The 25,832-nt window shown below is 34.4% G+C and overlaps 1 protein-coding gene across 1 annotated transcript in view; it reads left to right on the top strand.

Annotated features, from left to right (window-relative positions):
- Positions 1-4,283: 4,283 nt before the first annotated feature.
- Positions 4,284-25,832, top strand: part of LOC125236327 (calcium/calmodulin-dependent protein kinase kinase 2) — a 178,354-nt gene continuing 156,805 nt past the window's right edge. Inside the window, exon 1 of the mRNA XM_048143080.1 lies at positions 4,284-4,546. Within this exon, the coding sequence (XP_047999037.1) occupies positions 4,512-4,546 (35 nt within the window). The 5' untranslated portion in view covers positions 4,284-4,511. The remainder of the gene's footprint in view (positions 4,547-25,832) is intronic.

The raw sequence follows: 25,832 nt of genomic DNA on the forward strand, positions 1-25,832 counted from the left end.
CCGCGGCTCAGCAGGCAGGGTCATTACCGACTGAGCCAGACCGGTCGTCACATTTACCACTAATCGTGAGTAACACGTAGCAAAAGTAGTAGGCATTCAAAGACTATGCAGACTGCTTACCATCAGGTATGTCACCCAACAAGCATCGTTCGAATACGACAGTAAATATTATATTACTAAGCTGACAGGAAAAAAATATGTAATGTATCTAGTATCCATTACCCACACAAAAATAATATGAACTTAGTTATAAACACGTCTACAGTATTTAGTGTGGGCAAAGAGGATCGAGTATTATAGAGAGTTACTGTCGAAGTAAAATGTGTAACCACAGTGCATAGACTGACTGCACAGGCTTAAAACTTTTGAATCTCAGTTTTGACACAGGCTTAAAACGCCATTTAGCTTTGAATCTCAGTTTTGACAATTTGGCCCATATTCTTAGCTTGATATGTTTTGAAATGTCAAATATTAATATTTATGAACGCTACAAAATTATGACACTAAATAGTTTAGCTGGGGAGCTGAGGGATGAAAATTTTTTTTTTCGATGTACATACCCGTGTGGGGTATCAATGGAAAGGTCTTTTAAAATGATATAAAGTTTTCTAAAAAACATTTTTCTTAAAGTGAACGGTTTTTGAGATATCAGCTCTCAAAGTCGTAAAAAGTATGTCCCCCCCCCCCCTCTATTTTTATAACTACGGGGTATAAAATTCTAAAAAAAATAGAGGTGATGCATGCTAATTAACTCTTTCAACGATTTTTGGTTTGATCAAAGTATCTCTTATAGTTTTTGAGATAGGTTGATTTAACTGTAATTTTGGCAGGTGTATAAATTGACATAATAAGTTTATTATATTTGCTACTACGGAACCCTTTGTGCGGGAGCCCGACTCGCACTTGGCCGGTTTCTTAGACTTTATCTGTCTATACGGAGTTATATATGTCTTTGAGTGTGGGCAATGGATTGGCAACCTGTCACTGCAAAATTGGAATTTCTTTTTATTTCAATCCTTTGAAGCCCAGTTTCATGTGTTCTGTCTACCCCTTTAGGAAATACAGTCGTGAGTGTATGTGTGTGTAGAATTAGATGGAACTCGTTTGCCGGAATGCCTCTGCTGTGGAGTGTGGGGCAATGTTTGCGGCAACTGGTTTTGGACAAAGATTAACCGTACTATCGATTGTAGAGGCGACATGTAGTGTTGTTCTATTATTTTGATACCTGTTTGAATATTCAAGTTGACTGTACTTTTAATAACAAACGGTACAGCACATAGCAAGACATAAAAATGTACCTATTATACGTTATATTTATTTTAGATCAGTCATGTCATGTGTCGAACTCAATAAATTAATATGTTTGCAAAATACGATAAAATTTGCTAAAAATTGTATGTAGTTGTAGCTTATATTTGTAAACCAGGGACAAACTAAATTAAAATACACCTGTTAGCATGTTTTGTAAATAAATAAATAAATTTGTAATTTGTAAAACGGAGAAAAAATTGAGAATACTGCATAACTTAAATTACACCCAGTCTTTTCAATGGAGAAAAATAATGTTTCTATTTTTACTTTTTGTATGTAATACCCCACCTTGTAGGTTCAAGTCAAATGCTCGAATTCACAGAGTACCTGTTATCACATTTACCACATGGTAATTAATATAATCCCTTTCCGACAGCAATAACACAATAATGAACAGTTCTAAAACTTCCAAACCAGTTCTGGAATGCATTGTTTTGTGGCGCTTGCGCATAACGCAGGTATCGCGAGCAACTGGTTTTTGGACAAAGACTGGTTAAGAGGCTACAGGAGCGAAACTGCTAAATTGGAAAGGAGCCCCCCTTTCAGTTTGGGAATTTTAGTTAAATATATTATAAGCATTCCTTTTGTACCTTTTTGGTACGGAACCCTAAAAATTGTCCCTACAGAACAACTCAGTTAAACAATATTGCGAAAAAAATCTGTAAAATCGAGATTCCGCTCTCGACTGTTTCTTCCTTCAAAACTTAATCAATCGTAACGAAATTTGAGAATCTGAATAACAATGAAATAATCTGTGTCGGACCGTTTAGTTTTTTTGGCTAGGTGTTACCAATTTTGAATACCACACCTTTTTTTGCACCATAATCAATAAAGCCGTTATTGGAAAGCATCTAGCGTCTTTAAAAATAAAAATATCAAGAAAATCAAAACGGTCCGAGACGGATAAAAATTATAGTAATCTGTGTTGAAAAAATCATTGCTCTATCGTCAAAAACCAGGGAGGAAATAGTAGAGAGCGTTTGTATGGAAAATTAACCCCACCTGTATCGTCTTAAGATTTAATTAAGACATTAGGTAGTTGAAACACAAGATTGGATCTGAAATGAGTGTAAGTTGTGGAATGAGCAACCTTCTGAGGTGTTTCCCCTTAACGCTATGATATGGGGTTCTTCAAGAAGCAGGTATTTATTTAAGGTCGGCAAGTGGCTCCTTTGATATATGTTGCTTATGTCCATGGGCGGCGATGACTGCATCCTGTCAGATCACTTATCTGCTCGTTTGCTGCCTTTTGCCTATGGCCTATATCATAAGAAATAAATACAATCGTTTACAATAAAATACAGATTTTAAAGCAAGAGTAAATAGCTATCTCATAGGTAAGCGTGCTCCACCGTAGACCGCATCATCACTTACCATCAGGTGTGATCGTGTTCAAACGTCTACCTATTCATACTAAAAAAAAAAAACAAAAAAAAACAGTTTTAAAAACAATACACTCGTATATATTGTAATAAATATTTTAATGCAACCCGTGTTGATCAATTGATTTAGTGATTATACTAATTAAGCTTTTGTTTAGTGTCAATCTAATGACTCAATAGAGTTTAAATTTATAATAATATGAATTTAGGTGGGAATATATATTTTCACACTAGCTTTTGCCCGCGGCTTCGTTCGCGTTAGAAAGAGACAAAAAGTAGCCTATGTCACTCTCCATCCCTTCAACTATCTCCACTTAAAACATCGCGTCAATTCGTCGCTCGGTTTTGCCATGAAAGGCGGACAAACAAACAGACACACACACTTTCCCATTTATAATATTAGTATGGATGATACATCAACTATAAAAATGACTGCATAACAACGCATAATATCATATTGCGGTATTCGACGAAGATAAAAAACAAAATACTGGAAAAAATAAGGAAAAAATATCGTGTCTCATAACATATTGTGTACCTAACAAAAAACATATATTAATTACATATTTTTTTGTATGAATAGGTAGACGTTTGACCACGATCACACCTGATTGAGTGATGATGGTGAGACGGTGGAGCACGCTTACCTACATCTGATATTACGGAGTGAAACGCAAAAGCTCAATGAACTATGAAATAATCGTGCTATCATCGCGTCTCTTTTATTCTCACAGCAGCGAATATATTTTTCTCAAACATGCAATGAAATATTGTCTTTACGTTTTTCACCACACCAAACGGGTATTTTTTAAGGCCTGCAAAGTAACTTTTTTTTATAAAATATTGCCCTTTGAGCATTTTTTTTTATTTCATTGTATGTTTGAGAAAACAGATATGCCTCGGCGTGAAAAATTTCGCATGGGTTTATCCACGAGCGTGCGAGCGAGGCTCATTTTCCCGGCCTCTGATGTAATGTACTATTTCACCACATCAAACGGGTAAAGGCTTACTTTGGTATTCGAAAACAGATAGCAAATTTGCATTTTATCAACAAGAGTGCAAAGTAATTTCATACAAATTTTAACTTGATGCCTTAAGCTAGCTGATAGAAGTTACCTATAAATGACGATTTTTAATCATAAATATTGAATAAATCGATGGATTTGATTTAGTTTGATGCTTTATAGTAAGTATTTTGTTCGTGTTACACCAACACGAACAAAATACTTACTATAGGTGAAAAATATTGTGTTTCACTCGGTGGCAAAGTTTATTTAACCCTCGTGCCTTAAAACCGTCGCAACGCTCAAGATTCCACTTTTTGAACCACTCGGGCACTCGCTACGCTCGCGGTTCAATATTGTAATCTTTCGCTTGCTCGGGTATCAATATTGGCACGTGCGGTTAAACAACTACTTTGCCACCTTGTAAAACAAATAACTATTTTGTTACGTGCGCTACGTCAGACACTTGTCGCCGCCCGCTTGTATGGCGAGAACCGGTTCTCCGGCACCAGAGCAATGTTTACGAGTCCTTGGCCTAGGCGGGTTCTTGGCGTCGAACGTGTAGACCCAGACTTAGGCAGTAACGTTGCCGCATAACTCGAGTGCCGCGTCTGCCCGCGAACTCTGTGCGTTCGAAATCTCCCGTCCACACAGCCGCATGGGCCGCTGACCTGAGCGCACGTCATTTCTTTTTATTTTCTTTTTACGTAGTGCCCATATTCACCCGGAATATTATTTACTTTTTTTTTCACAAACTGCTGTGCTAACTGTGTTGTGTTTGTAGTTTTTTTATGTGTTGTGTTGTGTGTGTAAAATGAACGGGGTTTTGGAAGGAGATATCATTGACAGGTTTGTTTTTGTTTATGTTTTGAAATTATAAACATAGTTGTTTTTGTATGTAGAACAGTATAATATTAGATTACGGATATTTATACTTTGAGGTCGATTATATTATAGTTTACAAGTTGGTAAAGTTTATGTTAAGTTACTTGAATTACATATGCTAATATTAATGGCTTATCAATAATAAATTTATGTTTTGGACAATACTTTGTGTGATAAAAACAACATAGGTATTGGTAAATTATTTAACAATTTTAATTGCTAAATAATACAGAATAAAAACATTTTTCATAAACTAGGTACAAATCAACATCAATTTTAAAACTTGTAATTAATAAAATATATTGATTGTACCTTGAAATTATGAAAATTGAAGTAAAACATTTTAGCTCATTTTTATCAGACCATTAAAATCTTAAATTAGTAATTTACGGCGGGGCAAATCTCGACTGGGGGGCAAATGTAACTAGTCCATTTTTCCATGTCTTACAATGTTTACATTATTAAATAGAGTGTCCACATATATGGTAGGCGTGTTCAGTGGATACATGTAGAACTCAACATCATATTGTAATAATGGAAAAAAATGGATCAGTTACAATGGCCCGCAGTCGAGATTTGCCTCGCTGTACCTTGGTATTATTTATATACTTTACTATTATTAAATCAAGTACTTAATGACCTGTCAAACTAAGATTAAATACCTGATTAATAGAATTTATGAAACTTATTGTTCGAGCATAAAGACCCACATACCTTAATGAAAAAAATACTAATCCAACAAATTGTCATTCATTATTACTTACACAATTAATAACTCATTAGTCGTTTGCATAACTCTGGCCAGATGGACATCATGAAGCACAATAAAAGTAAGTTCATCATAACTTATTAATTACATAGAGCTCTTTTAATTATAAGGATGTAGACCGTAAAGTTATTAACATCTAACTAAACACAATTGTTTCACCGAATACTTTTTTTATATTACAATACTTTAATTCCTATGATTTTTTATGTCACAATTATAATTATTTTTTCACTTCACCCATTTTCTTTCAATTCAGTTTTTGACATTTGTAAACATACCTTAAGGCATTGGGATTAGCTGCCAAGCGGAGGCCAAACTATTATCAACCAGACAAGCTTCGGGATAAGAAGGTCACAGATATCAGTCAGCCTCTAAGCTGTTCGCCACTGATATCTTTTGCGATTGACATGATAATTATCCCTTGGCAAAATAATAATGTGAGCCCTTCAAATCACGAGTGAACAAGCATCTTCCGGGCGAGCTCACTCCATCGTAGGCCACGTCTTTGCCTTTAGCTAGTCTGTGGCCAAGACTAAGCCCATTTATAAAAAATAAAATGGACAGAAAAGTTGTACCTACAGCAAATTGTATCTGGATTTCCGTTCGGTAAAGAGATACAAAGATTTTGCCCACAACGTCACATTTAAAAATAGACTTGAAAAGGATTTATTTAAATGATATTAATCTATTAATTATTCATAAGTTGTTTATGTGCTCGGCGGTATGGTAATGTTTGTTATACCATCGTACCACCATACGAGTATTTAAATTTCTGTCTGGGTTTAAAATTATGTGTATCGATAAGCTGAACATGGCTTTTACGTACAAAAGCTTTATTTTATTATTAGAATTTTATTCGTTTCTTAGGCATACAATTGAAGAATTCATGCAGGATGATCTACAACGACCTTAAATACAATTTCTAAACTTAGAATGTACCTAAATATGTAATCTAGATATAATTTAGTAAATAATTAATGTATAATTGTCATACCCGGTGTGCCATGCGATCTCCTTTGTATTGTAACATCTGTAAATATACCATGGTTTGCATTTGCAATAAACGATTGATTGACTGATTGATTGAGTGATTGATTAATTGATTGATTGATTGATTGATTAAACGTAAACTGACATTAAAATGACATCACAATAAAATTACTCAAATTTATTTACTCGTTACCGTTACTCGAAACGCGACGGTAAACTTACATTCATGGTATGGATAAAGGGAATGGCATCCCCAAAGAGCTACTAACTGGAACCAAAAATTCTAAACGGCCAACAAAATCTTGGAACTAAAAAGGGCGGCACATTTTAAAATGGTAGGGCACAGCGGCCAATTGTCTTTAATTCTAAATTTCTAGGTGGTGTAGAAAAGAAAAGAAAAAAAAAGAAAGAAAAAAACACGTTTCTGGCTTTGCCCGTAACGACATATATACTACTATAAATGGCATCCGTTAGCTCGTTGGGTCACAGCTGGATGAGTCTAGCTCAAGACAGAGACAAGTCGCGTGCTAGAAGAAGGACCTATGCTTAGTAGTGGGCGATAAAGAACTAATATGATGATTTTTTTAATTTATTTTATTGGTATGGTATGATGATGATAAATGGTTTCATCTCATATAAATTTTATTCAGTTGTTAAGACGTATAAACAAAGTGTTATTGCTATTTCACGACGGTTTTAAGTTTATTAAATTTATCTTGACTATGAAGTCAACTCGAGCGTATACGCTGTGATATCAGAATGACAGCTAAAGTCATTAGGTTATCGAGTATTCACTCTTTTTTGCCACATACATGCATGGATAATATAAAATATATGTATTTCAAGGCAAAGTTAGGCATTTAAAATTGTTAAACTTTTGAGTTTAATTTTATTTTAATATTATGTATTCCTTTTGGCTCCAAATTCTAAATTTTATTGATATGGGTGTACAACGTGTTGCCTAAAATAAAACTTTATTTATTTATTTCTTTTCTTTATTTATTATTCACTTATATTTTATCCAAATAATTATCGAATAAACGATCTGAATTATTCGCAAATTTATTCGAATAAAATGCCACAAATCACATTAATCACAAATAATTTTGAATAAGAATAATTATCCGAAAAATGTATTCATAATTCGTGTATGATTCTGTTATTTTTTTTCTCAATCGTTACGTATCCGTTTTTTGACAAAATGTATCCATCTCTGTAGTTCGAGGGCAAAACGCATTCACATTGCACATACTGTAACATGGTTTATTCATGGCACTTTGAAATGAAGGCACTTTAAACTAAACCTTTACTTGCCCGGTTCGAATTTTAAATATTATATCTGTTTCTGGTATGGTACTGATCTAATACCTGAAATTCGAATTGGGCAGAAAGTCGTTAACCAAAGGACCACACAAAGAGACAGCCTATTCATAATAACTATTTACTCTATAATAAACTCTCCATTGTGAATATAACTTTCGATAACAACAATCAAATATTCATATATAAAGTGCCCAAAGTTTCATTAGTACAAGCAATCTACACATACAATCTTGTCTATTAAAAGCGTGGCCTTCTACAATAATGACTAATACTGTGTATGGTCACAGTATAATAAAGAGTACTATCGTACAGTATGGCCACTCCCGCTCCCCGCTGAAAGTGCCGCCTACCCCCTCTCGGTTACCTTACAGTTACCGCCTGTCAAAAACGCGAACAGTCGACCTGTCATATGTCACTCATACAAGCATAGTACGCGTTCACCTACACGAGCTAAGACTGTGTGCTAGAAGCGCGCCTCTTTCAATATATTTGATCGCCAGTGTCCGAGGTGTGGTATGGTGTCATAATCAGTATAATCAGTATACAATGATCTCTTGTTTTCTGTAGTTTTTATACCACTTTCATATATGTACTAGCTTTTGCCTTCGCTCGCGTTAGAAAGAGACAAAAAGTAGCCTATGTCACTCTCCATCCCTTCAACTATCTTCACTTAAAAAATCACTTCAATTCGTCGCTCCGTTTTGCCGTGAAAGACTGACAAACAAACACACTTTCCCATTTATAATATTAGTATGGATTTAACGTCCTAACCTAAACCAATATTAGATAGAATCGGCTAGAACACATCGTCGATTGGAAATATAATCATCCCTATCTACGTTATAATCCCAACGAATCCCTTTTCAAGTCCCAAAACTCACGTTAAATCCTTTTTATAATTCCTACACAAATTCTGAAACTAACATGAAATTAGAAACTCTATGTTCATAAAGGTACTCTATATAAATAAATAAATAAATAAATATTATAGGACATTGTTACACAGATTGACTAAGTCCCACGGTAAGCTCAAGAAGGCTTGTGTTGCAGGTACTCAGACAACGATATATATAATATATAAATACTTACATACATAGAAAACATCCATGACTCAGGAACAAATATCTGTGATCATCACACAAATAAATGCCCTTACCGGGATTCGAACCCGGGACCGCGGCGTAGCAGGCAGGGTCACTACCGACTGCGCCAGACCGGTCGTCAAATATTTACTAGGATTTTCATAATACCGGTACGGGAATGCAGCTCATAAAAGTTACCTACAAGTTAAATAACAATTAATTCGATTAGATAATTACCAAGAATCAAGGGTCCAATATTTATATGCGCAAAGAGGATCGAGTTTCTAGAGTTACTGCCAAAGAAAGATGTGTAATGACAGTGCATAGACTGCCATCTCTCGACACAGTCTTAAAACTTTTGAACCTCAATTTTGACAATTTGGCCCGTATTCTTAGCTTGATATGTGTTAATATGTCAAATATCATTATTAGCGCCATCTAGCCGAGAGTCCCTCAATGGTGTATCGCCATCTAGCCCACCGTACCTTTTTCTCTATGGTTCCGAGGTAAGTTTTTTTTCTTAGACTTTATCTGTATATACGGAGTTACATATGTCTTTGATATGCGGATAGGTGCATTGTTCTTTAAGGGGCTCCACACTGTTTTCATCGATTCGAATATTTCGACGAATGTTTTAAGTGGAGATAGTTGAAGGGATGCAGAGTGAAACAGGCTACATTTTGTCTCTTTCTAACGCAAGCGCAGCCGCGGGCAAAAGCTAATGAAATTATAAAATTTCTCTAGCTTTTGTCCGCATCATAAAAAACATGAGTTTATTGAATATATTTAAACAATATATTTAAAAAGCCTTGTAAACAGGGTGTTTTTGAATATGGGTCAGTAGACCTACCTATTTGATGTTTACAGATTTTTGGAAAAAAACGTACAGGGTGCGACATCCTACATGTTCTTTTTTTACAAACTTTTTTATGCCAATAGATCCCAATCCTATCCATGATCAAAATCTAGTATAGGGGGGCCGATTTTTGAATCTCACGGCGTTCGAATTCAGAAAATTGTCACTGAAAATAGTAGGCAATTTCGGTGACAATTTTCTGAATTCGAACGCCGTGAGATTCAAAAATCGGTCCTAGAGCCATAAAAAAATACGTCTAGAAAAGCCATAAAACGAGAAAAACTTTTTATTTAAAAAATGTAAGAAAATTAAAACTTTTTGTGTTTCCAGTGTCCGTAATTTAAAATCAATACAAGCAATAAAATCAGGCCCCGTAGCCGAATGGCATTTCTCCGACGCCAAACGAAAGCGATACGCCGCTGGCTCTGTCGCGCCAATACGCAAGCGCGATAGAGATAGATATCTACTAGCGCTTCGTTTCGTGAGCGTTTCGTGAGCGATTGTGCCATTCGGCTAGCCACCCTGACAAGAAATATATGACTACGCGCCATTACTACATACTTTTTCATTAAACTATTTTTTCATCTTATAAAAAAAAATAGACGACCGGGTCTGGTCTAGCGCGTAGTGAATCCCGGTAAGGGCATTTATTTGTGTGATGAGCACAGATATTTGTTCCTGAGTCACGGATGTTTTTTATGTATTTTCCCCTCACTAGCTCGGAAACACGTGTTTTGTCCTTTAATACCAGCGGGTAAAAACGCATTTTATCCACTAGTGGGTAAAGTAATTTGACCTTGAATAAAGTCAAATTAACTGCTTTAAAATTGACAAAAGTAGGTGAATCTAGTAATAAAGATGATTTACCACCTGCGGAACTACTGGAAGCAGTGATAAACGCATTTTTTGCGTTGTAGTTTCCTCGCTATAGTGAGGGGAAAAGTTTTGTGTTACACTCGGGTGCAAATGTATTTTATAGAAATCGTTTAGAAATCGTTTATTCGTGGTAAATTACAATAGGTATTAAAAATACAAACATTTAATTATTAAAACATAATATAAAAATTATCGTTTACCACGAAATGGTCCCGCCTCAGCATAATGCTAACCATACAGTCAGCGCTGGTCTTCCGGCATTTTACTTCTCGTGTGTTAAAAAACTCGCAAGTTCAGGATTGTATTCTCGAACCACTCGCTTCGCTCGTGGTTCAACTATAGAATCCTTTCACTTGCTCGTTTTTCAATTCCACACTCGACGTTAAAATACAACTTTGCCCCCTTGTATAACAAATAACTATTATCTATATAAGTAAGTATAATTATCGTCGCCTAGCACTCATAGTACAAGCTTTGCTTAGTTTGGAGCTAGGTTGATTTGTGTAAGACCGTTTTCACATTATCCGATCCGATATCGGATGTCGGAAGAATTTCAATAGAAAAAATCCAAGATGGCGCCTGTAATGTATGGGATATCGGTCCGACATCCGATATCGGATCGGATAATGTGAAAACGCACTAAGGTGTCCCCCAATAATATTTATTTATTTATACTAAACTGAACTGTCACCCATCAGAATAACAGTGCCCTCCTGACGATAATCATATGTCTGGTCAGCCTTCACGTAACTCACAAACTTCTTTGTTCAGTTTTACTGCTTGCCGGTGTTTCATAAAAACGCAATTGTTTCCTAGTGTGTGCAAATTGATTCGTTACGTTCTTCATGCTCTAATGGTTTAATGTGCTATTCAAACACTGATTCAGCCGTAAAGAATTCAAAATATTTATGTACTTTCCAATTTGATACGTGGGCATTTTCAGAATTTGGGACCCCCCAATTAGCGTAAGTTGTTAACAAAAATTAACTCACTGTCAGTTTTGTGTTGTTTATGCTTAATTGTTGTCACAAAACTGACAGCGAGTTAATTTTTGTTAACAACTTACGCTAATTGGGGGGTCCCAAATTCTGAAAATGCCCATGTAGCCTAATTTGAAGCGTGAGAGTAGCGCCAGTGACAGAAAGGTGAAGGAAAGGTGGAAGTAGATTAGCATGGTATGGGCATGTAATGCGTAGGGATGAAAACAATGTTATAAAACTTCCCTGCCTAGCACAGCTAAACTGTGGAATGAATTATTGCCAGCGGTATTTCCGGACCGATACGACCTTCAAGAAAAGAGCGTACACCCATCTTAAAGGCCGGCAACGCACCTTCAACACTTCTGGTGTTTCGGGTGTCCATGGGCGGCAGTGATCGCTTACCATCAGGCGACCTGTCTGCTCGTTTGCCTCCTATGCCATAAAAAACGAGTGGTTAAAATTGGACGTAGTTACGCAATAACGTTCCAATCCATCTGAAATTGTCATTGAAATGAAAGACTTTTGTTTTTCATACAAGGTCTAAAACGTAATGACAATTTCATGTGTATTGGAACGTTATTGCGTAACTACGTCCAAATATGAAAGTGGATGGATACAATGGTAGTGGAAGGCCTAAGAAAAGATGGATGGAATGTGTGAACAATGATTATGAGAGTGAAAGGTATGGAAATGACAGCTGATAGAGAGGAATGGAGGAAGATGATCTGCTGCGCCGACCTCAAATAATGGGAAAGGGGCAAGGGAATGATGATGACTTTCCAATTAGATATGTGTTAGGTAAATAATGACTTGTTAAGTTCGTCTTTATACATCATTTTCATTCAGTCCTCCTTGCGTTATCCCGGCATTCTGGCCCGGGTGCCTGGGGTCCGCTGTCACAACTAATCCTTAGATTTGGCATATAGTCATACTAGTTATGAAAAAAAAGCTGCACTTTTGGATGGAAGCAAGCCGCTTTGCATGGTGATAGTAGACATCATAGTAAACGATTTTTTCCGAGGATATCGAAATTTCATCCCTTAGGAAGCCGAGCGTAGCGAGGTGTTTTATGATAATTAAAAAAATTCTATCTTTTTATTTTGTAGTCCGATTTTGACAAAACGTATCTCAAATGAAAGGTATTAATTTGTGTAATTAAAAAAAAATACAAAGAAAAAATTTTTGAAAGAAAAGTAAGAAAAAAATTAAAAAAAGTAAATTTACGTCTCGCACTGAATAACTTCAAAGAATGACAGACAAAATGTACAATGTCGATATACGAGTTTTTTTTAATCGAAGACAGATAAATTTGTAGTTGAAAACTGAAGACCGCATTGAAATCGGATTAGCATTTTTTAAGATACAAGTTGCCAAAGTTGGGAAAGATCGCTTTATATGGCCACTTTGAAATTCCTTTGCCAGAAAGTCAGAATAATATGTTTTTCTGACACAGAAAAATACATAGTAACAGTGCACATCAAAATAAAATTAAAAATTCCGAGGATATTATAATTTCATCCCTTAGAACGACGAGCGTAGCGAGGTCGGTTACGAAAACCGAAAAAAAAATCTCATTTTTTTGTACGTTGTCCGATTTTGACAAAACATGTTTCATTTGAAAGGTATTGCTTTATGTAACTTAAAAAAAAATATTGAAAAAAATTGGAAAAAAATGTAAGATTTTTTAAAAAAAAACCTTAATTTTCGTATCACTCTGAATAACCGCAAAAAACGGTAGACACGGTGTATAATTTCGATATATGATTTTTTTAAATTAAAGACAAATAAATGCATGATTATAAACTAAAAACCGAATCGAAATCGAATCAGTAGTTTTTAAGATGCAAGTTGTCAAAGTTGGCTTAGTTTGTTTATATGGTCGCTTATAAATTCCTTAGGCAGAAAGTCAGAAACATTATATTTTTCTTACAGTTAAAAGTATGCATAGGTAATAGACATCATAATAAACAATTTTGTACGAGGATATAAAAAAATCATCCCTTGGAAAGCCGAGCGTAGCGATGTCTGTTACGAAAAACAAAAAAAAGGCAGTTTTTTTTTATTGGATCGCCTTTCTAAGGGTTTCTAAGGAATGAAATTTTTATATCCTTGTAAAAAAATGTTTATAATGATGTCTATTATATATGCATACTTTTAACTGTAAGAAAAATATAATGTTTAGCTGACTTTCTGGCTAAGGAATTTATAAGCGACCATATAAACAAACTAAGCCAACTTTGACAACTTGCATCTTAAAAACTACTGATTCGATTTCGATTCGGTTTTTAGTTTATAATCATGCATTTATTTGTCTTTAATTTTAAAAAATCATATATCGAAATTATACACCGTGTCTACCGTTTTTTGCGGTTATTCAGAGTGATACGAAAATTAAGTTTTTTTTTTTTTTAAATCTTACATTTTTTTTCCAATTTTTTACAATATTTTTTTTTAGGTTACATAAAGCAATACCTTTCAAATGAAACATGTTTTGTCAAAATCGGACGACGTACAAAAAAATGAGATTTTTTTTTCGGTTTTCGTAACCGACCTCGCTACGCTCGTCGTTCTAAGGGATGAAATTATAATATCCTCGGAATTTTTAATTTTATTTTGATGTGTACTGTTACTATGTATTTTTCTGTGTCAGAAAAACATATTATTTCTGACTTTCTGGCAAAGGAAATTCAAAGTGTCCATATAAAGCGATCTTTCCCATCTTTGGCAACTTGTATCTTAAAAAATGCTAATCTGATTTCGATGCGGTCTTCAGTTTTCAACTAAAAAATTATCTGTCTTCGATTAAAAAAAACTCGTATATCGACATTATACATTTTGTCTGTCATTCTTTGAAGTTATTCAGTGCGAGACGTAAATTTACTTTTTTTATTTTTTTCTTACTTTTCTTTCAAATTTTTTTTCTTTATATATTTTTTTAAATTACAAAAATCAATACCTTTCATTTGAGATACGTTTACAATTCCCACTAAGATTTATAGCCAATAGTATCTGAGTGGCATTGTCATAGCAATGGTTTTTTTATATTTTGCAGTACAATTTTTAATATAAGTATGAATAGGTAATTAGTAATGTTTACAACTAAATAAAGTATTTAGGTACCTTGGTTTTTACAGTGCAGTTAAAAACATAAAAAGTAAATCTACATTTGTGGTACATTTGTGGTGGTATCTACTCGTACATAAATAATCAAAATAAATATATATATAGTAAAATACGTATATTGTTTTATGAATAACAAAATAGTATGAATATCTGGTATTCGTTATTTTGTACCAAAACCACGATTAGGTACTTGCAAAATACATTTAATATATAATACTTGTTGATATTTTCCTTAAATTAACATTGATAAAATACTAATTAAGGATCCATTACAGAGTTATAAAATTTTATGTTTGTTTATCGTGAATATTGAAAGTAGTTTTGGATGACATTGAACAAACAAGGTTAATTGTGATGGTTGTCCTGTTTAAGAAAATAATATCATACAATGTAGACCATTTATTATTATCGTGTATACTTTTACTTACGTAAGTAAAATAGTATTTTATACAATCGTGATATAATACAGAGCTTTTCCGTCGAGTACCATGTTTAGGCCACGAAGCTTGCTGAGGTACGAGATTGAAAAGCTTAATTATAACTTTTTCTTTGAGTCATCACCTTCATCATCAATGGACGAACAATATCATCATTCAAGTTAAAATTCATGTTAATAGCGTCGTTCACCGTTGTATCAACTTCGAATTTCCTAGCAATCAATTGTTTGTAATAACTGTCGGATTGGTCGATAACGCGATATATAAAAATAATGTGTTTCAGATGCAGAAAATTTTGCCAGGTATCGCAGATTATTATAGATCTTGTATGAAGTTCTATTTTTGAAATTATTACAGTTAACTAAAGTGAACTGTAATGACTAATTATAGTTGACTAAGTGTCAAACACTGAAAAGTTAGCACTTATAGTTTAGTCTGTGGTGTCCTAATTGACAGATTAAAGTCGACGAGTAGAAAAAGTTACATTATGACCTCTCCTCTCATTTTCCTCCTATTTGCAAATACAAATTTGATGTCACGAAGAAAAAATGAACCCAAAATCAATGCGAACATCAAATCATGTTATAGCTCATGTCATTATATTTGTTGTTTTTCCAACACATCACTCTATTTTTAGAATATATTTTTATTGAGAACACACAGACAGATATTTTTTTGTGTCATGATGTTTACTTTTAATGAATCAATGAAAAAAACACAGTGTATACGGGTATAATATATGTATACTATTACGTCACCTAACACCCATACCACAGTATAATAAAGAGTACTATCGTACAGTATGGCCACTCCCGCTCCCCGCTGAAAGTGCCGCCCATAACCTCTCGGTTACCTTACAGTTACCGCCTGTCAAAAACGCGAACAGTCGACCTGTCATATCTCACTCATACAAGCATAGTACGCGTTCTCCTACACGAGCTTAGACTGTGCGCTAGGAACGCTTTCACATATTTGATTGCCAGTGTCCGAGGTGTGCCCATACTAAGTTTTGTTAGATTGGGGCTTAGTTGATCTACATATGTAATAAGTCGTACAATATAAAACAATGTTCTAATAATTATATACCTATTACAAATGCGTGGTGTTAAATGTTTTGTCGACGCCAGACGCCGACAGAATTGCAGTCTGGCTCTGTCGCGCCAATACGCAAGAGCGATAGAGAGATAAATACGAAACAGATTATTATCGTGAGCGTTTGTGCAGTTGGCTACGTACTGTGTATAAATCTATTGATATCCCTACAGGTTATACCCGTCCCCACCTGACCTGAAGAAAATAACTTGTCAAGGGTGACGTCAGCCTGTTTTGAGGCCTTGGCCTTTACTCAACCCTTTCCATAATGTACACTTAAAGTTGCAGCTTTTAGATAAAATATCTGCTGACAGGGTGTCAAATTACCAGTCAACATCAATGGTAGTGAATGATGTGACAAAAGTGTATGTCATCCTAACGGCTCAGCCACGACATTGGTCTAAGCGCGACAGCGGTGAGCGGCAGCCATACGTGCGAATGAAAAGTCCCATCGCTGTGTCTCGCTCCAATGTATGGCCGTCGCTCACCGCTGTCGCGCTTAGACCAATGTCGTGGCTGAGCCTCAATAATATATATGTATATTATTCGCCCGCGAACTAAAATTGATATTGTTCTAACTTTGGACCCTCATTTCACCCCCTTAGTGCGTTTTCACATTATCCGATCCGATATCGAATGTCGGACCGATATCGTATACATTACAAGCGCCATCTTCGATTTTTTTCTATTGAAATTCTTCCGACATCCGATATCGGATCGGATAATGTGAAAACGGTCTTAGGAGGTGAATTTTGAAAAATCCTCTTTTACTGCTCCTCTACACCTTATAAGGAATCTACTTGCCTGGAATCTCTAGAATCAATAGGTTCGGCTGTGCGTTGATATGTCAATCAGCCAGTTAGTTTCTTCTTTTACATTACTGATACAGGATGTTCTAAACCTAATAACGAAATTATTTTCATCATATTATTATCAGAGCGTTTAAACTTTTTTGATTTCGGTGGCAACATTTTTGCTGAATCCTGTAAGAGTCACATGAAATTCTGTCAATTTAAATAGAAGCGGATTTCTACCAGAAACAAAGAAATGTATGCTGCGACTTTAAATCCGGAGGTCACGGAAATGTTCGAAGCGCTGGTGGCCCCGGTAAGACGTCCCCGACTCGAACCCAATTACCAATGAGTTTTTCGGAACTTATGTGCGAAATGTCATTTGATATTTTGCCAGTTGCTTTTCAGTGAAGGAAAACATCTTGAGGAAATCGGACTAATTCCAATAAGGCCTAGTTACCCTTCGGGTTGGAAGCTCAGATGGCAGTCGCTTTCGTAAAAACTAGTGCCTATGCCAAGTCTTGGGATTAGTTGTCAAAGCGGACCCCAAGCTCCCATGATATAACGCAAGGAGGATGATGATTTTATTATCGAGATTGGCCGTCAAATGTGTCATTTTCGCTTTGTGTTTAGGAACATCACAGCACAGGGTCTTTCCAGATCTAAATCGTAGCCCAACTGGAGTAGTACCTACCTGTTCGGTGGTGGCGCTGACGCAAGTAAAAACAAAACCCTTCTTCGTAATCGTCCTTGTGTAGACAAATGACAAGCGGTGACGTCACAGCGGGCATTGAAAAGTTATTTTCTCGTCAGGTCTCGCCCTGGGGTTATCACTACAGCTGCGTAAATTGTAAATAAATGGAGGGTATCGGCTTATTGTTGCTAGAGATAAAAACAATCGCTCTTTTTCTATTTTATACATCCTGTTGTCAACACAAAGATAAAAAATACTAAAGCTTTCACGTTTTCAGATTTGATTAATTCTAGTGTCAATAGAGGATGATGACGTTTCAGTAAAAAATCTCACACGAACATATGCAGTCACTTTTGACATGTTTAATTTTATAGAGACAAGTGAAAATACTGCCAGCTTGTGCTTGTATTAATAATATATCTGTATTTATATATTTTATATAGATAATCACTTCTTAGTTAAAGGAAAATAATGTATTTTTTAATTGGAAATGATTTTATGTAATTAAATATATAATACACCTTAACTGAATTAAAATTTCTTTATTGCCACAGAAACGAATTAACAAATTAGCAAGTAGCTACAGAAAACTTAACTAATACTAAATTAAATCTAAGTACTAATTTTAGTGTTATTAATATATTTACATCAACATCAATATCAATTTTAATTTACATCCATAGTAACTTTGCTAATACAACTTTATTATATTGATTTAAACTAACAGGATTTGCACTCATAATTTTAGAACAAAACGGGACTTAATCGCGTAACAAACACTTACATTTATATTTTCGGGCCAAATATAAATGTAAGTGTTTACGCGATTAAGTCCCGTTTTATTCTAAAATTACAACTTTATTAGTTAACACTCATAAAGAAATCATACACAAGAGATAATAATAAGAAATGAGCAGTTACGCCATATTTGTATAGATATTATTCCGCAGAGGTCAGAGGCCGGGAGGTTATCCAGAAGATACAGCTGTGCTGAATCGTAGAACATAACGTCAATATATTGTTATTTATAGTATAGTTTACAATATCATATTTTACATGCATACAACAGTAGCGGAAAAAAAAATCTATTATACTGGTTATGGGCATTTTCAGAATTTGGGACACCCCAATTAGCGTAAGTTGTTAACAAAAATTAACCCGCTGTCAGTTTTGAGACGACAGTTAAGCATAAAATCTGTCTAAAAATTTACTTTTTTCACATTCTGAAGGTAGATTATCGCTTAAAGTTTATGTTATTAACACAAAATCAATATTTTTATAGAAATTTCATGCTTAATTATCGTCACGAAACTGACAGTGAGTTAATTTTTGTTAACAACTTTCGCTAATTTGGGGTGTCCCAAATTATGAAAATTCCCTTATATATCGAAAGCAATAAGTCGAAAATTCTTAAAATTTGACTTTTATATCAGGTAAACAATTATTGGATCATCATTATAGATATGTATTTGAATGCTTACGAGTCTTAGGACCCACTGCACCCGGCCCGTGGGCAGCCACGAGAGCCTGATGCGGATTAGAGACTTTACGCACACCGATCGTGTATGTTACTAATATTGAACTTTTTATTATAAAACAGAAAATAGCGAATCCTACTAACAATATAATATAGATGGATGGATTTATCAATCTCAGAAGTCGTTGGTATGAAAATTACACCACATCATTATTGCAGTGAGAGGTTGCCAGCCTCTCGCCTACGCCACAATTTAACCCAAATCCTACCGTTGTCTTCTATTACGACACCCACGGGAAGACGGGGAATATCAGGGGGTGGTGAAGGGTAAATATCATATTGTAATATACGAATATTAAGTTTAATTTATATACACAAGCCTTCTTGAGCTTACCGTGGGACTCAGTCAATCTGTGTAAGAATGTCCTATAATATTTATTTATTTATATAATTGGTTTATTAGTAAGACTCTCTTTTTTGTACAAGAGGTAAATACGAAAATGTGTTCTATATTCTATCTTTTATCAAATCGTTTCCTTATACGAATAAGTACGTTGGTTAATGCTCTACGACTACGATTATGGCATCTCAATTTTAATCTACAGGATGAAACCTTTTTGCTATCCATAACCCATGTGAAGTATCGAGGCTAATTCTAATTTTAATGATTTGTAAGTTGAACTCGAAATATTATTTTTTATTACTGCTCAGCTACGTCAAAAACAGACTCCTTAATCTCACTGACCAAGGTCCTAAGTCACGCGGCCCCGGTAGGCCTAAGAATCGGCTGGACGTCGTGGGAGCGGACATGCAAGAGAACTGTCTCACGCCTCAGGATGCCGAAGACCGGGCGGAGTGGAGAAGACTGTGCAGGAAAGCGGACCCTGGCGCTAGGTTGAAGAAGAAGACTATACAAATCACCAATTTATTACGATAATTTACTCTCATAGATACAAATATTTTTGGTTTGGTTAAACAAAAAAGGATTAATTGCTCAATTCAATAAGAATGAAAGAAAAAGTTCCTACAAAGTTGTACGCACGAACATCACAGAAAATTAGGGATAAAATAATTAGACGAAAAGTTTCTGATTCCCTCTGAAAAGAAAGGGCGTAATTGGAGCAGTTTTTGATCACGTTCCAAAAGTCATCCTGTGTGTATTCTCTAGTAACTTGAAGACATTTATTTGAAATTATAGATAAACTTGTGATTGAAACAAAGTTAGAACGTATATCACGAGTTTTTAACGTTTTAGAATACGCAACTCTACAGCGGCACAGAAAATGTACGTTCTTTTGGTTTATGGCTAGTAGGTGAAGTAGGTATCATTAGGGGGCGCTATTGTCTATTTCCATAAAAAATATTTACTATAAGTACATAAAACATTCATGTTTGGCTTACAGCGAACCAAACACCATAACATGGAAAAATTTAAAATACATACCTATTGAGAGTTAGGTACTTAACAGAGCATTATACCACAGTACTCTTTCTGTGATTATACTGTCTGCTCGATATGACACACATTGTCGGATTTTAAACAAAAAGTCACGCGTCTTAGTGCGCAGGCGCGATAACAGTTTGTCGTAGTCGTTAGAATAGATCTAACTTGATTTTATCGCGTCACGACTGAAGGCGAGATGATCTGTCAAACTAACCAAACCAAGGGGGTGAGGTGCGCGGCGTCCGGGCCGCCCCGCCCTCGCGGCTCTGTTCGCTTGTCGCACGCGGGAACTCAAATTCGCGCGGCAGCATGACACAGACGGATCGCAGTATAATGATCGCCGTATTTTAACTGGGATTTCTTAGTTTTTTCATGAAATAGGAGGCAAATGAGCAGCTGTATCGCCTGATAGTAAACGATCACCGCCTTATATTTTTTTATTAGGTTTCATCATTTGTGTAAGTAATACGAATGATTTATAGTTACAGTATGTTTGGTCAGCGTTGTCGTTGCTTTTAAGGACGTCCCTAAGCTACAATCAATTTTATCGATTTTTTCGGATTCTCCAACTGCCATCGTCGAAACTTCTTAGTAATCGCACAATCGACAGGGTGAAATGAAAAGGACCATTCAAACTTTGCATAGTGACTTTTGATGTCATTATGAACAACTTTTATTAAGGGTCACGAAAAAAAAATTAGATGTTCCATAGAAATGAGCTGTATCATAACAGTCGAAATGTATACAATAGATTTTTTTTTGCGTTTTCATCATTAGTCCCATAATAAATAGGAGCATAATTTGAAAATTACGAGTTACAATTATTTACCTGCAAAGATAATACTGTGTGGAGAATTTTATGGAAATATACCTGGTCTACTTCTCCTAAACATCATAACCGTAGCTTTTACGGTTTTCCTGAATATATAAAAAAACCGAAAATGGGGACATAAAAATGGGGAGGCGGAAGGAGGGGAAAGATTAACATCTCGGCGTGTTTTCTACTTTATGTAGAAGTTTTTTCTTATAAACCTATTGTTAACGGAACACAGTAACCATCAGCTTCTTTGACCATAGACTTTATGTAAAAAGATATTATGTCATGTCACTGTTGTTTAAAAAGACACATAAAATTTGTCAGTCGTGAATAAATAACGCTTTTTCATTTTCATATTGAAAGCCTTTAAGCTGTATATAAGGTCCTAATTTATTAGATGCAGATATTTTTACAGCTGATAGTACTCGGTCTCTGGAGTATATTAAACCGTGAAACATTATAGCTTTTACGATGTTTTTTTGGAGAAAACGGAAAAACAAATTTGCTACGTAAAAACACCCTGTTTATGTGATTATTAAATGAAAACTCATTGAACAGATTCTAGTACCTCTTTTACGTACCACTTAACTGTAACTGGCCACTTCATTCAATGACATGTGCAGTTTTCCCGCCGAACCTTTACGACATTTACAACAAACAATTGTTGACATGACAGACAGTGTTATTGTGACATGTCATAATGCACATGATGATTTTTTTAGACGAAATTATAATTAATTTTTTTGTTAGGAAAATGAAATCAAAAAAGTTACATGAAAAGATTTCTTAATTTATATTTAAAGTTAATTATTTTAATGTAAAGTATCATGTGTTAAAATATCTGCAACTAATAAATTAGGACCTTATATATGCCAAAGTTTCGAATTTTATTCTTGTTGTTTATGAACCTACAACTTCAAACATGATGAAGTCACTCAGCCAGTCACTGATGAAATCTGTGCTATTTATATTAAGATATGAATAAAATCTAAAGTATGAAAACTATGCAATTGAAACTTTTTCTATTTAATAAAGTTATATTGATATCATATCCTGACAATTATATTTGTCTGTAAACCAGACCCAAAATTCGACGATTCAGAAGAACGACAAAATGCTTCAAGAAAACAGCTTTTCTCTTCGCTTGACTCGTGTTGGCGGGGGCACTACCGCCACTACCGTACCTCCAAATGGAATACATACAACCCAGCACAGGATAAATTATCAATACCATTCTATGCCTACCTTGAATTCTCAAGTAATATTCATATCAAGTATCAACTATTGTCAAAGGAGTCAGACAGCTTGTTGAAGGATTCATATAATCTTGCAAATTAGACAAATATCTTTAAATATCAAGTACCGTAATCATACCCACCAAATAAAAATATAAAAAAATTGTCCAGCTTTACCAATCTATGATTATGGACTTTCATCAAAATTTATTGAGTAGTTAAAATACTGAAATCTTTTAACTATTGTGGAAAAATGGCGATAGTTGTCAAACAAAATTTCTGTCAGGCTGGCCACATGTTTGGCATAGACACAGAAAAAATATAGACGGAGGGTAGCACGATCTAATTAACCTTATACCAAATTTTGAAAGACAGAAATACCTACCGTACCTGAACTTCAATCAGTACTGTACCTACCGCCGCCTTTTCTTTCGAACAATTCAATATTTTTATGAAAATTTTGCATAAGTTTGTTCACTAGCTGGACATCAGTCATATATTTACTACGTGGAAAAGTTGTGCTGTAATGACGTCACAGACCCGTCATCTAGGGGTTTCTAAAATCTATGATGTTTAGATATCGTAAATGTCACTTGATAACATCATATGAAAATGAAATACTTACGTGCATATATAAATTATCATTTTCTTACCTTTTCACCTGAAGGTATTCGAGAGACATGCACCATATATAATCTTACCAATTCAGCGAGAAAACACCACTCATATTTAATATTTTAGCAGCGATCAGGGTGGATCAGGTAAAGTCCCACTGCTTGCCAAAAGCCTGTTATTTGTATAATTTTGCCAATCTGCATATGTCACGCCATCTTTTTAAAACATAAAAATAAGTACTACTTATAAAAAAAGAAATTATTATATTAGTTCTAATCAAAAAGAGACTAAATATAATAAATTTGTTGTGAAATTGAAAAATTATTTAATTGACAATTGTTTTTATTCTTTAAAAGATTATTTTAATTTATATAAATTCCAAAAGTAATTCAATAAGCAATAATAATAATGTATTTTTAATTTATTCTTAGTGTATATTTTAGTTATAGTTTTTTATTTATATGTTTTTGCAATACCCTAACAGGGTCTCATGTTGTGTTGTGCCTTGCCTTTTATATCTGTCACCTGTTAAATCTTGTACCAACATGGAAGCAATAAAGAATTGAATTGAATTGAATAAAATAATTATTATTATCAACAATTTTAACAATGACATCAAGTACATATAAAGAAAGAAGGTTAGTAGTAAAAGTGTCAAGTACGGTCAACCGGGGTGACTTCAAAAAGAAAGGGGCGACTTTGAAAATTTCGTTTTAAAGTCATACTGTAAGTGAATTCGCGATTTTATATATAGGTTTACAAGAATATTTTATTGATCTAACTAGTTACATTAACAGTTTTAGTAAATAATGAATAATGCTAATTTCGAAGCCGTTAAAATACCATCTAAGTAATTCCAAATTTTCCTAAAGTCACCCCGGTTGACGGTACGTATCAGGTAGACCGACATTTGTGTGTGCTATTTTATTCTCAGTTATTATGCGCTGTGTTGTTATTAATTAATTTAAGTATTTTATTTAGTTGTGCAATAAAGAGTATTTGTTGAGCAACTAGTAATACTTATTAACTAATAAGCCGACGATTAAGTGTAAAATATCTTTAAAGATGTATAAAAAACCTGTCATAATTATGACAAGATTTTAAATCAGAATCTGCCTTCACTCACGATCTCTTAAACAAATCTAATGCTCTTGCGCACGACTTTGTGCCTGAACAATGACAACAATCGTTTTAAACTCTTTTTTTAGAATACATCAGTCTATTGTAACATTAGACGGCCTCGCTCACTTTGAATTTATTACAGCCTTTTGGGTAGTAGTAAAAAACTATGGCTAAAATAAAGACTACCTATGTAAGAAGAGTAAAGGCCCAAATAAAAAAAAATCTTTGTACCTATATTTATTTGTTTGATTTTGTAGTACAATTTTCATTTTTATAAATATTGCGTAATTTTAGATTATCAATTTATCATTCATAATCTAAATAAAAATAAATACCTAATGAAGTAAAATATGTGCAAAATCGCTTAATTTTGTCGGTACTTCGTCAACCTGTTCATTATTAGCTACATTTTATTTCTCCATCCATGTGAATTTTTTCTTAGCTATTCAATATCCACACTAATATTATAAATGGGAAAGTGTGTGTGTCTGTTTGTTTGTCCGTCTTGCACGGCAAAACGGAGCGACGAATTGACGTGATTTTTAAGTGGAGATAGTTGAAGGGATGGAAAGTGACATAGGCCACTTTTTGTCTTTTTCTAAAGCTAGTTATTTATAAGTATTATTTTTGCTTAAGAACCAGAAAAGCACATAATAACGCAACATTAAAGGAATAAACACACTCACAAAACATTTTACAGCAAAAGAGGGTAATAACAACCGAGGCACTCAAGCACTGAACTTGAAAAGTTTTTTCATTTCGTGCCCGGCGAGTAACTCAAAGGATGTTGCTCGGAACTTGGACGCTGATTCGAACTTATATTCTGACATGAAAATGATGTCATTACTGCGATTAAAAAATATAGACATGGACATTTTCATGGCATTTTAAATTTTCATTTGATTGGAAATAATGTACAGATGTAGTGTATTGACACTGACTGAAATACCACAAAGCATAACACGTCCGTACGTTTCCGTAACAATTCGAAGGCAAATCTTTTCGCACGGCATCTGTAATATCTCCATCTCCAACATTAAAAAAATATAGATAATATCGTTACAAGCGAAAACACGAGGGTTATTTCATATTGTAATTTTGTAGATGAGTACACTATCTATTATTTGGGAATTTTAAATTTTTTACTTGCATTTTTACCACTCAATACCGTTCGGTTTGCCAGAAGTTCTAAATATATCAACATTAAAAAAAATTGAGACAGGATAATAATTTTTTTTCTTCGTAGGTAAATAATACAAAAATATCCAATTAATACAGAGTAATTATTTAAGAAGAAGATTTTAATAATAATTTTTTTTTCGCCTTATATTATATTTTATCAAATTTAAATAAAATGTCATCGTCAATCATTTTGATACCGACATCAAAATCAAAATGTTGGTTCGAATTGGCTTGTTGGTTTCAAATAGCTGTGGGTTTTGAATGCAAACAGGATGGTCGTAGTTATTTAACTTGTATTCACTATGAAATTCAAATCACTTTTGAATTAGTTTTATCTATTCAGAG

This window comes from Leguminivora glycinivorella, chromosome 19, assembly GCF_023078275.1.
Source record: "Leguminivora glycinivorella isolate SPB_JAAS2020 chromosome 19, LegGlyc_1.1, whole genome shotgun sequence".
NCBI classification, from domain to species: domain Eukaryota; kingdom Metazoa; phylum Arthropoda; class Insecta; order Lepidoptera; family Tortricidae; genus Leguminivora; species Leguminivora glycinivorella.